This window comes from Paramormyrops kingsleyae, chromosome 18 (genome assembly GCF_048594095.1).
Source record: "Paramormyrops kingsleyae isolate MSU_618 chromosome 18, PKINGS_0.4, whole genome shotgun sequence".
NCBI classification, from domain to species: Eukaryota; Metazoa; Chordata; class Actinopteri; order Osteoglossiformes; family Mormyridae; genus Paramormyrops; species Paramormyrops kingsleyae.
The window spans coordinates 15,612,551-15,626,683 of NC_132814.1; the positions used below are offsets into that span (position 1 = coordinate 15,612,551).

Below are 14,133 nucleotides of genomic sequence, written 5' to 3' on the forward strand. Positions count from 1 at the left end.
TCGAGGTCAAAGTCGAATTTCCCCATGAGAAATAACGTAAATGACTTTAATCCATTCCACATCCCCAAATGATTGCCTATTTAAACATGTCTACCTAACTAATGATAAAAATCATTAACAATCAAGATAAAACTAATACACACAAGAAAAAGCACACATATAAAAGCAAGAAATTTGAAATGACAATCCCATACTGCGAAGCAAGAGCAGGCACACAAGAACCTGTCTCCAGTCTCGCTATAATTTCCTTTAGGCCTATAAGTTCTACAGCCAATCTCGGTTTGCTGTTATCACTGCTCATTTTCTTAGGGGGCATGATTACTGTATCACTAAATGTACTGCAGGTAAGGCACAAAAAAATCACAGGAACACAGTTTCTTCACGTCGAACTTGGTCGAGAGGTACCGCGACACTGAAAGCGATTCATAGGCATCAGCATCCCAGTCGGTCCGTTTGCGTTTGTTACAGCCCATCAGAGACGCGTATCTCTCCAGAAACAATGTCTGTTTTGTTTTGTCGTGTTCCAAGTTTTCGGTCGATTTTTCTCGACAGAACCGTACGAGGTCCGAATTGGTAGAGTTGAACGCGTCGCTACACCTACAAGTTTTAACATGAACGGTAGAGTTCCAAGATTTCGGTCGCGGTACAAGTCGAACAAAATTCGACAGACCCGCTCCAATTCCGAGCTGGTGGAGTTAAGAGGCGTTCGATTTCCAAATTTCTACTGTATTTTTTCTGTGTTTGTGTGTGTGTGTGTGGGGGGGGGGTGTTGTTCACACAACAAACGGGCATGCAGAAGAAAAAAAATTCTGAAAGGTTACAAATCCTCATATCATTACGCAAAGATCATATTGTGTATATTCTTAAACATATATTCAAATACTTATATTTGGTTGCAAATGTTGCCCACTGTTTCCATTACATATATATTGGCATAGTCTATAACATACACAACCACAAATATTTATCTAGTGAGATAAATAAATAAATTGTAGCTAGAAATGTCTTGCTCTGGACTGAGCTGACACATAACCAGATTCCCCCGTGAAACTATGTCTTTATTCAAAGCAGAACTCCTCGTGGCCTCTAGCGAAAATCTGGGGAACCATGACTGCGGAACAAACGTTTTCATTCTACTCAAATCACCATTTTGTGGGTTTTCAAATACTAAAAGAAATTAATAAAAAATGCAGATTTATTTAAACTAGTCTTTGGACTGGAATTGAATGTCACCAATAACCTATACATCAAAGCCTTTGCAGGTGGTTTATTACAGTTACTAAAGCTCAATTACTGCTACTAATAATAATAGATATTTCATTTTATTTTTTATTTTAAAAGTGAATTTAAGTAGCTTTCGCTGTGCATATTGCCTCTGTTTTCTAATCTAGAATGTCGATGCAAATGAAAGAAAAACGTCCTAGCGGTTATTTGAATTTAAGCAAATGGGGTAAGCTAACTTCAGAAGCAATAGTTTGACCGGTATATAATGGCCAAAGGTCCACCGGGCAGTTTTAGAGTTAAGAGTGTATACTGAATTTTGTATGATGAACACCACTTACCTTGTTTATCGCCTGAAATAACCAACTAATTTCAAAGAACTGACAAGAGAAAGGGACCTGGCAACAGGCAGCTCAACAATATGGAAACTGGTAAGAAGAATTTTCCTTTATATAAATTCTGTTGGTGCAGTGAGGCGCCAAGGCCCTTACATGGAGCACTTCAATAAAATGTAAACATTTTGGTATATGTGTTGTCGTGCTGGAAATGTACTGTATGGATTATCTAATACTGCTCAATCGCAGAGAGCTGAGGCTGACGAACAGCCGAATGTAATCTCCGAGAAACATTTCAAAGCAAAGTAACCATGACATGTAAATACGCTATGTATTAAAATGCATAATTATGTATAAGGCTAAAAGATTGTAATCCACCTGGGAAAGGAATGAGTGGAGTTAAATGTTAGAATGCGTTACCACCCAGGGTCCTAGTGAGAAACACATCGACTGTAAAGTTCACACGAAAGCGTTTATCTACTGTTCTTTTAAGTGAATGTGATTTTCAAAACTTCTGATAATTTGAGCATCTCTCTCAATATTCACTGAAGTGTAGCGTTCAGTGGCCTCTTATCTTAATCCACTTTCATAAAGCTGTCTTATTTTACATAGCACTGTGTTTTTTGCATGCAATTTCCTATCATATGCTAAATTGCAAATAGTGTCTAGTAACTCTAAAAGGATTTATGCTACCTAGGAAATTTTAAAAGAAAAACTCTTAATCCTCTGAATATCCCTTAGTGACATTCCAGCATCGCGTTTAACGCTGGTACCCTGTGTTAACTGGTGTAGCCGCCCCCGCCCCCGAAGACCCTCACCAGGATAAGCTGTTGAAAACGGGTGAACTTTGAATATAAATTTTAATGAATTACATCAGGTGTGCAAATATGTAGTTTCATTTAAAATGTTTTGTATAAAATAGATAACTTCTTAAATTTCAATAATAATTGCTCGATCATGATGATGACGCTGCTGCTGCTGCTGATGATGATGATGATGATGATGATGAGAGCGTTAACTCGTTTGTACTGTGCTTTGTCAGACGGGTAGCCCTTTTGTGAAGAGTAATGTTTTCTGGTATATGCTAATGGTAAAGATATATGTGAGTTTTAGCTCATATTAGGATTAGGAATCTTTTTTCCTGTGATGACAATAATCTTGAAATAACTGTTTCTGGAGATTTTGACTTGTAGATGCCAAGTATAATATAAGTCTAAATCACGAAACTCTGTAAACGTATTTCAAAAGTGTAATGAACTTTGATGAAATATTCTTACTTATCCGACATCAAAGAGATTCTCTGTCCTGATTCTAATAATTACTAGCTTAATTTGACTTTGGATATGGTGGATTTGCTCCGTTTTACTTTTTTTTGTTGTCCTAATAATTAACTAAACGTCATATGGGTATCATCGGTGATATTTTCAGCGTCCGAATGTGACGTTGGCTTTGCTTTGGTTTCTTATTTGGAAAAAAGGATAATGATGAAGGATTACCGTATTCTCCAAGGACCGAAGTTTAGCATTGACACTCAATGGCTCATGTACTCCTTTGTATATAGGAGCATTTCCCTCATTTCCTGCAGAAAACTGAGCAAGATATTTCAATCTATATTGAAATTATAATTGAAATAGACTTAAAATATATTCCTACTTTACGATGGCTTCGGTCCTGGTTTCTGTTCTAATTATTTTCAACCGATTAACAAACCTCAAATAACGTTTTTTACAGAGTGTATGTAGAAATTGATAAATTAAGGTTTAACTGTACTTTTCTATCACTTAAGACTTTTACATCAGGTTAATGAGTGTAATATAGTCTATAGGAACTACGATTTGTGTTATAGGTCTCCACGTTCATGTCTCATTCGGGTTTTCTGTGAAAATTTAAGCAGTAACAATGATGAAGCCCATGTAAATACTTATCTGAATATTCATTAAGATAAACGCCGAATTAGGGTAAATATAGGCCTAAAGTCATTCACCGGAAATGCAGCATACTGTACAACAGGTTGCTGCGCTTTTGTCAATCGTAGAAGCATGTAGGACTACATGGCATTTCCCGAGTTAAGAACGTCCGACTTAGGAACAACTCATACTTACGAAGGGAATGTCATACAGCCTTATATATTAAATATTCTGGTTAAATACTGTGGTTCCTAAGAGCGAAGGCGCACTACATTGTTACGCTCGTGAAAACATGGCACAGCTTCAGCCGTTCGAGGTACAGTACAGTACTAGTAGTTACTGTTATTAGTACCACATAATAATTATTATGCACTGTATTATTATTTTTCCGACTTACCTACAAATTCGACTAAGACACAGACATAGATAACGGATCTCGTTCGTAACTTGGAGACTCTCAGTGCTTAAACACTGCACTTATGAGTATCAGTTGAATGAGTATTATGTCAGTATTATCTCACAAAAAGCAGCGTATTAATAGTGATTCCCGTTTTAGCTATACTTAAAAAAAAACTAATTCTAGTTATTCACTAGTTCTTCGGAAAACTCGAAAAAGCAAATCTATTCAATTCATTTGAAAAGATCCGGTAAGCGATGTAACCTGCCAGGTTGTACGAATATGACTTTATTTCCTTTTATTTGCATTTTTGCACTGCGAGGAAAAGTTTTATATCAAATAAAATGTTGTGCTGTTAACCAGAATACATCCAGAAATCAAAAGAGGAAGTACGAGCGGTGTCCAAGCACGGGAGGGGGGCGGTGCCCCCGTGAAGACATGCGTGCAACTTGGGTGTGACATAAATGTATGATTATTATCACTATATATGTATAGTACACTCTGTGTGTGTGTGTGTGTGTGTGTGTGCTAAAATGCTGTGCGCTAGGAACAGGCGAAACACAAACGTAAACTTATTTTCTTGCCGGACACTTCATGGGTGGTTCAGTTGGTGAAAAGCTAAGTTAATGAAAGAAAACAAAATCAGGCTTGTGGAAGCAATAAATCAGAGTGAGTTACATATTTGTAAACACTGTCGAATGTAACTGCAAAGCATTGCATAAATAACATTGGTTTTCAAAATTGTCTTTTGCTTCTTAATGCTGGCAATCTATGTAATGCTTGAAGGACGTTAAGGTCAAATGCACCTGTCTCCCCTAACAGAGCAAATGTACCCAGTCTGCCCCCCCCCCCTCCTCCCTAGTTGAAATGGTCTAGAACCACCACTGTTCCCAATGCAATATCTGTTCAATGTAAAATCTGCATAACATGATCTACTGGTGAATTGTGCATAAGAATAGCTTCTGTAATAATAATGCTGATTAAGGAGCATAAACTTCAGAAATGGACATATAAATTGGGTATTTTCCTTACACACTGAGCTAAGTCAAATGCTAATAGCCCACAGTAAATCATATTAGGGCTAATGGAAGAAGAAGCAGGAAACAGAGAACCTTGCAGATGAGCTGTATCTGATACTGTGGTGCCCGTCTGTGGCACACTCCACATTCCAATCGCTAATCAAAAGAGTCGCGGAAAAAGAATCATTAACACTGCATTTAATGTAACCTTAAATGCACTGTGCAGAAAGCATGCTAATTGATTTTACCTGCGCTGTGTGCATTGTGAAACAATGAATTCCAAGTGAATTTAGTTGCTGTTCGAACAAAACATGGGAAAGCTACAGTGCATTTCAGTGTCTATAGCGGCGTGTTTCCTTGTTTCTTAATGCTTCCTTAATTGTTAACAGTTTCCTAAAACCCATAAAACCAACAAACAGCCAAAGGGCCTAAAATGCACTGATCTTGCAAAGTTATACAGATGAGCAGTTTATTTCAGTCACATGGGTTTTGACTAACATACAACGATAACCAAATGCAGGGGCCGATTTGTATATGAGGAGTCATTTGCAATATTTTTTGTTTAAATTGTCAGTATAAATTGGTTTGAGAAAGTAGTCTACTGAACATTCAACACAGTGCAGTACGCAAGTTAGAAACACATTTACTGGAACTTTTCTTCCAGAAGAACTTACTGACATTTGTTTTCTCCAACAAAGGTAAGAACGACTTTTACACATTTGTAGAAATCCAGAGAATGTACGATAATCACCAAATCCTAAACTGCATGCTAGCTGTATGTTGTGTGTGCTAATTTGCTTTGGCACTGACTTGTAAATCTGTTACTTTCAGCATCTATACCTGCTTTAATATAATCGACTTCACAGCCAATATGAAGCCATGCTACACGTGGATGTTGTTATTAATATTTAGGTACAGTCCAGACCATAAAAAATTTCAAGCCAGTTAAAGTAGAGAGTGCAATACGTTGGAAATACATCGTGAAAACTCCTTTGCGGTTTACGATACAGATCGATGTGTTTCCTCCTTTCAGAGTTCTCCAAGAGAGTGTATCAGGGAGTCAGAGTGAAGCACACAGTGAAAGACCTGCTGGCAGAGAAAAGGTCACGGCAAACCAACGTGCCCAGATACAATGTGAGTGTATAAGTTGGGTAATTTGCCCGAATCTATCTCCTTACCCACCATTTCATTCTTCACAGTATTCTTTCTCTCTTTCTCTCTCTCTCTCTCTCTCCCTCTCTGTTTATCATGACAAATAGTTGGCTAAATACTGAGTGAGCAACAACTATTTATGAGTCAAGTTCTGCCCAATGAAATCTGTTGGTCACCTCCATCGCGGTGGGAGAGAAGCACAGGAGAATGTCTGTTTGCGGCTGCGAGTGCAGTTTGCTGCTGCCTCCCGGTTGTGGCGGGCTGACTATGCAAAGCTAGCATCAAACACACCTGCCGAGAAGCATCATCTACCCGCCCCCCCCCCCCCCCCACCCCCGACCTCAGACAAGACAAGCCATTGTCGGCAACAGAGATACTGATTTTGGGCTTTAAACAAACAGGAAAAGCTTCTTCTCTTGTGGCCAGCCCCCTCTCACCCATCGATTCTGCCTGCCTGGTGCAATTTGTTTGGGGTTTTTCTGTTAGCTGTGGCACGGCTCAGCCTGCCGGTACTGTGTGCTCCATAGCTAGGCGGCCATTAGCGTCAGATGACTCAGAGCTATCCCATTTTGGATCTTCCTATTTGCTTGAAAAATTTGCCTCTGCCCACACATGTACAGTATGAGGTGGCTGATTTTTTAAGATTCCCCCCCAAGTACCTGCTACCTAACAATAGGAAGTGTAGACATGGAGTGAAGTTTGTATGTTGTGTCATCGTTATAAGAAAAACCTGACTGTTACAAAGATGTCTTCCTTTCCTGCTTCCATTCCAGACCCCAGTAACCCCCCCATTCCTGTTCTCTCCATTGTGGTTACATGTTGCTATGGTTACAGCTAAAGTAACCCAATAGTTAACGTGACTCAGGAATGAGTTACATTGTGATGCCTCAATACCACTTTATTACCAGGACACTTGGTATACAGTAGTAAACTTTTATGGGAGTATGTCCATGTTTGTCAAATATACCCTTGAAAGCTTAATTCAACAGAAAATGCTCTCCTTAAATAAAAGGAATGCATTAAGAAATCAGACCCCATAAAGTATTTGTTTAATAAGTTAAGTCAGATCCTGGTTAAACAAATAAATTAATTCAGTAGATGGTTTGTCCAAAGCTATGTATAAGTCACAAAAACTTGGGGTCAGAGAGAAGGGTCAACCAAAGGGTCAACCAGCATCCAGCTTCCCTGAGGTAGTTGGGGTTAAGAACCTTGCTTGGGTGCCTGTCGTTGATGTTTACTTTGCTGGCCATGGGATTTGAACTCACAACCTCACGGATACAGCCATAGATTCCTGGTGATCTCATAACAGCCAAAAAAACATGCGATCTGAACACTTCTGTCCCACCTGAAGACCAGAGAAGCTGTCTGAGGACAGTTCTTCAGTTTCTTGCGAACTTCTGCCGTGCCCTTGATACGAAAGACTACCAGGTGGCACCTATGAAGTGACCTAACATCCAGACATGGGTTTTGCTTGACAAATAACTAGTCCTCATGCCCTTCTTGGTCCATGTAGAAGAATGGCAAATTCAGAAGATGGAAGTCAAAACAAAGATGTTGGCTTATTGGGCTACGTCTCTATGTGATGGGAAGGTTGCTGGTTTGAGCCCTGGCCTTGACAGTCCTGTGTCTTTGAGCCCTTGAGCAAGGGCCTTAACCCCTAGCTCCAAGAGCAAGATGAGGTTGGTGAAGAGATGAATTCCAATGTACCTGTACTTCTGCAAATGGCCAATAAGGGATTATTTATTATTATTATTATTATTTGTAAGACACATGGATCACAGGACACAATTTACCTCTTTCTGGAACTTACTGGGATAGACCCCAGACTCACCAGTGCCCTATAATGGATGATTCTGTATTTGTAAGTCACTACATGTCAAATACTGTTTAAGCAGGCAAATTATATTCATTATGGAACAATAGAAACCACAGTGACTGTAGAAGGCTCACTGCTTTCTGTGGAATGGAGATATGCCAGATGCATGTTTGTGGAGGAGAACACAGGAACACCATTGTGGCAATACAGAATCACGAAAGGAAGGCTGGCCTCAGGTGACCAGAGATAGTCAGATAGATTATTTATGTCTGCCCTTAGTTCTTTCTAAATGGCATGGCTTTAAATTTATTTAGCAGAGGCTTGTACACAAAGCAATATACTCTTATGGTCAGACAGTCACTGGAAAAATTGAGGGTTAAGGGTCTTGCTGAGGGAGCTAAGGATGACATCACTCTGCTGATCCTGGGATTCAAACTGACAACCTTCCGATGTCAGGCGCAGTATCCCAACCCACTGAGCCACATACTGCCCCCAGTTAGTGGGCCTGGCCCCAATAACCAAAGCTACCCATTGACACTGGTTCCTGAAATTGTCTCATGTGGGCAGCCCTGATACATCCCTCATTTGTTTGTTTTTTTTCTGGAGCTCTTGTGTCATGTCAGGCCACGCCCCCACCCCCCCTAGCCTAATGTGAAAAAGGAGAATTTATAAATTAACTTGTTTGAGATGTCTTCCTTGTCACCTGGCCGGGAACATTCTTGCAGCTATTCGTGCAAAAATAAATGACTCAATGAATGCGGGCAATAAAACAGGAGCATTACAGGTTCATATTTCTTGCGACGCAAAAAGGTTCCGTGTCGAAAATCACATGAATCTGAAGCTTAATGTTGAGACAATGTTGTGGAACGGTGGAATGAGGCAGTCTGGCTGTCGGGGCACTGGTGTGGACTCCATGTCCTTGAATAAAGCTATGCAGAGAGTCACTCCCCCTTCCTTTTTCCTTCTGTGTCTGCGCCCCCCCCAGCCTGACTGCCATCGGGCCTGTAGATGAGGTCTGAGACGTACGGGTCCTCAGGAGGGAAGTCTTGGTGCTGGCATTCAAATGACATTCAAATGGAACCTTCAGAATTTGCATGCCTCCCAGCCAGACCTGCCCCAGAATCAGCTCTTTCATGTTTGCAGTATGCAAAGCGCCGGGGACCTTGTCATTCTCTCCGTCTGTCTCCACCTCCTCCCCCCCCCACAACAAGCCATGGCCGGTCCTTGGAGGCAGGTCACCGATGCACCCGGCGCCCTTTAGAAAGGCCATTTCACCGGGCCTGAAGCTCGCAAAGCACCTCTTACAGCACCCCCTCCCTTGGGGAGATGTAGGGGTGGGGGGGAGCCACTAATCCAGCGTGGCCGGCTGCCAGATCCCACACAGGGACAGGTGCCTCCGATCTGCTGGGTTATAAGGCAGGTTTTGCATATCTCCCTAGTAGAAATGCCTTCTTGTGCACTGATGCTTGGCTTCAGGAACAGAGCGGAATGAGGTCATTGTTTGGCTGGCGGCGCAGTGGGGGCTGGTGTTGGGGCACATCTAATGATGGCATCCGCTTTCTGCTTATTCACATTTTTTTTAAATGTACTTTGTAGACTTTCATGCCTTTGTCGCATCTGTCTGAATAGATGGATCCTTCAGGCCGAAAGTAGAAAATAGTAACAGAACACAAAGCCGGTCAGAGGGGCTTTTCAGGGTCGCGCCCTGGGCCTGTTAAGCACGGTAAAAAAGGAGTGGGGCTTTTGGCTGGCTGGGCTTTTGTTTCCTGTACGCCCAGCAGGGCCGCACTGTGTTTCATGCAACAGTCCGCATTTTAACAAAAGAACAGCCTGCATCTGTGGCTGACAGCATATAACTTATATACAGTAATATCAACTCTGACTGGACCAAGATTGACTGACATGCTGTTGCTTCATCATACAGTATATATATGTATATATATATATCTCAAGGGTGCAGATTTGGTTTCAACATTGGTAGGGACTAGGAAGCGAATCAGCCCCCATCCCCCACCCCCTAAAAAACACACAGTGGTCCTACCACATGTTCCTACCGTCCAATTCTATGCCCTTAATACAGATAATTCCATTCAGTTATACGCAAATTTTACATTATAATACTGTAGGACTTGCTGTCATAACAAATGTTTTACATGAAACATGGAAGGGAGATACCAAGTCTAAGGGTTGACTTTTGCTATGAAGTTGATATGACAGTAAATATGATATGATTTCCTGTTGTCCCAGGTGGGGGAGGCTTTGACCTGATACACACATCCACCCCCTCCACGTGTAATCAAACCAGGTCGTGACACTTAATGAAAACAAACGATAACGATGTCTCTCCTGTGGAGCCAGTGTCCAATCGCACGTCGGCTCGATCTGTGCATCCGTCTACAGGAAGCGCCAGTGTGGCGATGACATCGCTTCGGGACAGACTAGCAGAGCCACAGCTAGGTGGCAGTATGGAGCAGCAATCTAATGACACATTCTTCCCTCTGCAGGGTGGATCGAGTCCCTCCCAACCGGCCTTCGTCCCAGTTTCAGGTGAGGTCCTGACATACACACCAGTGAAATGACAACACGAACCTTACCAATTATCCCCAAACTACGCACGGTCATCATAAGCAAAAGGAGAAACTGTGAGAAATGCCAAACATTTAGCTTATCAAAAAATGCTAATATTTATCTTTAAGCAGTCCATCTCGTTTCAGTGGAATAAGACCAGATTTCTCTTGGCTGTCTGTTGGCGGAGTGCTTGATTTAGGCCTTCTCAGCGGGGCCACCCGACTGCCCGACTACCCGTTTGCTGCCGAGCCAGCAGTGCCCACTACGCCACAGGGAGATTAAGGAAAAGAAAATAACTGTCAGCCAACCTGAAAGCCTGGCTTTGTGTTTTTCATTTCCCGGTGCAGGCTCCCACGTGCTTCCTGGTTACTACGGCATGAGAAGACCCTTTATGGCCGACGCGGAGATCTGCCATCCAAGCAAACAGTTTCCAGCAGAGGCTTACTCCTCGCCCTTGGGGGGCAAGGCCCTGTCCTGCGACGCCTCCTCCATGACGGGCTACTCTTCCCTCATAGATGGCTACTACACTGAGCCCTTCGTGGAGTACCGGAACACGGCCTTCACCCCCGGGGGGGGCTCCCTCTTCCCCGGCTCAGCTTTGCCTTCCATACTTCCACCTTTTCCCGGCGACTCCTCCCACTTCCTCCTGGTAAGAGTTACGACATAGCGGCTAACATATCGGTATCAGCCAACGTTCGTTAAAAATCACGACAATGTCGTCGGTTCGAAGTGACTATCTTGGTCGATATTGCCGGTCGATATTTCGACTTTAGCCAATATTCAAAGTTAGCAGCACCAAAGCTAAAGACACAACTTCTGAAATAATGGAGACGATCAAGTTGAACAATCAGTCGTTTTCCATAACAGAGCAGAAGGGACTTCATTGGCTTGTTTACCACTTAGAGCCTTGCTATAGGCTCCCAAGTCCCCCCTGCTTCACTGAGGTCTCACCGCCTCCATTATATGATGATGTTGCTACCGACATTCACAAGAGCTTAGGATGCGACTATCATTATTTTCCCTACAGATTTCTGATGCTCAGAGCCAGTTATGGGTACTATTAGACAAAATTCCCACATCAGTGCACCATTAGCATGAGTCCCATCCACAAACTACCACTCTGTCTTCCACCCATTCAAAAATCTTCAGAAGGAATTCTGTTTTCTCCTGCACCCAATCACGCTGCAGCCCCAGGAAATGATAGTTTTTGAAAAACACAACGCGAGACTCTGTCCAATCAGGATAAACGAATTTGCGTTTTCATCCGCTTCTGAAGCAGCGATATGCTCCGGCCGCTGTCTGTATCCTTTACTACCGCCACGTTTTGCCTGCAGAGAGACGCTTGGGAGCAGACGGCAGCAGACACCGTGAGTCAGGCCGAGGGGCTGTGCTCCGACAGTCTGGCCCCTGTGGTGGCCCCGGCCTCGCTGTCCAGCCCGGATTCTGGGAGCCCGGTAAACTACCGCGCCTCTAGCCGGGGTCCTGCCACACCCGGGTCCCAGCCCTACCTGCACTCGCTAGAGGAGGTGCACTACCCAACTCTGTACCCACCTACTTCTGGCTACACGTGCTCCCCCTACATGAGCACCCCTGGTGACCTGGCGTCTAAAATAGCCCCTTTGTCCTCCGAGGAGTCAGACCATGGAGCAGTGCTCAGCGACGCCCCCTCCTGGTCGAAGGATGATGCTGGCTCATGGTCACCTTATGATATTCGGAGAGCCTACTGAAGGTCTGAAGATGGCTAATTGTTAAATGAGCCCCTTCACCAAGGACACTCATTCACAAGAGACATTTCTGACTTTCATTTGATCCCCCTCCTGAAGCCATGACTTTGTCCCCTTTTTCCAACTGAAGGAATTATGCTGTACATTATTTCTACAGCAAAACCATTACTTCTTGTATTGAAGTGATTGTGGATGTGTTGTCTATATGTTGTTTTTTTTTCCAAGATTAACTTGGTTAATTTTTGTAGCATATTTGTAGCCTACCTAATTTCCAGTACATTTGCAAAGACTAGTTATTGATGATTGTCGACCAAAGTGCTAATTGTCATGCTCTGCATACTTATGTATTGTATGTATTTTTAAAATATTTTCACATTAATTGATTGTGTAAAGTACTTGTAACTTTCTTACTTAAGTGCAGCTCAAATTTAGTCTATTGAGACGAATGTAATTCAAACAGATTTGCATCCCTTGATAGTGATTAGTTCCTTTGAACAGTAAAATATTACTACAGCTCCAGGTTCCATTGTTTCGTAATTGTGTTATTAATGTTTCTGTTCTTTCATTATCATGCACGTCTTTAAAGTTTAGGTAAAATGCACTGTAACAATTATCCATATTATATCTATTGTATGTTTTATAATTAATTTAGGGAAAGCAAATAAATGCTGTAGTTTTAATGGTATTTAATAAGCATGCTGTTTGTCTGATAGTTACTTTGTGTGCAATTACTCTAAGGGGAAATCTGAATAAACTCTTAATTAACAATATCAACCTAATTTCCATGTAACAAAATTAAGTCTATACATAGGGAATTTTTTTAAAATGTCAAAGAATTAAAGATATCACATTATTTTGAGACAAAACGTAAACAAAAGGACAGATTTAGACCTATTTCTATACAGCATGCAATATATGGTGTTAAATAGAGACGCAGCGATCCGATATCGATCCAGACCTACTTGTCGGATCAGGTATCGGCTACACGTTGCCAAAAAAAAAATTGTGGGGCATTTTAAGCATTCACCACTTACAGTACATGTATACTCTCCTGGAAGATATTCAGATTGAACTGCAAATGACTCTTAAAACGCTTAAAAAAAGATGCACAAGCCAGGTGGAACAGTACGTTATGTATGTTTATAGTAGCCTAATTCAAGATTTTCATCTGTATTAATTTCAAAAATATAAAATTATATATATGTATATATGTGTGTGTGTGTATATATATATATATATATATATATGTATATATATATATATATGTATTAAAATATTAAAGAAAAAAAAATTATTGTATCGGTATCGTCAGATATATATCGGAATCGGATCGGAACTGAAAAAATTTGGATCGGCCCATCCTTAGTTTTAAACTGCTGTTTTTTCTATGCAGCTTATCCAGGCCAGTGTGTGTGTTTGGCTTTGACAGGTACCAGCACCCTGTCCAGGGTATATATCTCTGCAATGTGCATAGTGCTTTCTGGGATAGGGTTCAAGCTCATGCCGTGACCCAGTAAAACAAAACACGTGGTATCTTTTAATAATTCAACAGCAAAATTTAGAAGGTATACATTGTATGGACAAAAGTATTGGGACACACCTCTTAATCACTGAATTCAGGTGTTTCATTCAGACCCATTGTCACAGGTATATAATATCAAGCACCTCGCCATACAGTCAGGTTTACAAATATTTGTGAAAGAATGGCTCATTCTGAAGAGCTCAGTTAATTCAAGCGTGGTACTGTCATAGGATGCCACCTTTGCAATAAGTCAGTTCATGAAACTTATTTCCTGCTAGATATTCCACAGTCAACTGTAAGTGGTATTATTGCAAAGTGGAGGCATTTGGGAACAACAGAAACTATGAAGTGGTAGGCTATGTAAAGTAACAGATCAGGGTCGCCGAGCGCACAGTGCATAAAAGTCACCAACGCTCTGTTGACTCAATCACTGCAGAGTTCTAAACGTCCTCTGGCATTAATCCCAGCACAA

The 14,133-nt window shown here is 41.7% G+C and overlaps 1 protein-coding gene across 1 annotated transcript; it reads left to right on the forward strand.

The window, feature by feature from the left end:
* Window positions 1-1,247: 1,247 nt before the first annotated feature.
* On the forward strand, window positions 1,248-12,832 carry pou2af2 (POU class 2 homeobox associating factor 2). Its single transcript, XM_023816277.1, has 5 exons — window positions 1,248-1,652; window positions 5,913-6,013; window positions 10,352-10,394; window positions 10,763-11,064; window positions 11,750-12,832. Exons 1-5 carry the CDS (start codon window positions 1,643-1,645, stop codon window positions 12,140-12,142), a joined length of 849 nt encoding a protein of 282 aa, XP_023672045.1. The 5' UTR covers window positions 1,248-1,642; the 3' UTR covers window positions 12,143-12,832.
* The last annotated feature ends 1,301 nt before the right edge of the window (window positions 12,833-14,133 follow it).

What these genes read in the sequence shown, in the direction of transcription:
- pou2af2 (XM_023816277.1), top strand. An exon ending in CCAACGTGCCCAGATACAAT is followed by an intron (nt 6,014 to 10,351) that starts GTGAGTGTATAA and finishes TTCCCTCTGCAG; the next exon opens with GGTGGATCGAGTCCCTCCCA. An exon ending in GGCCTTCGTCCCAGTTTCAG is followed by an intron (nt 10,395 to 10,762) that starts GTGAGGTCCTGA and finishes TTCCCGGTGCAG; the next exon opens with GCTCCCACGTGCTTCCTGGT.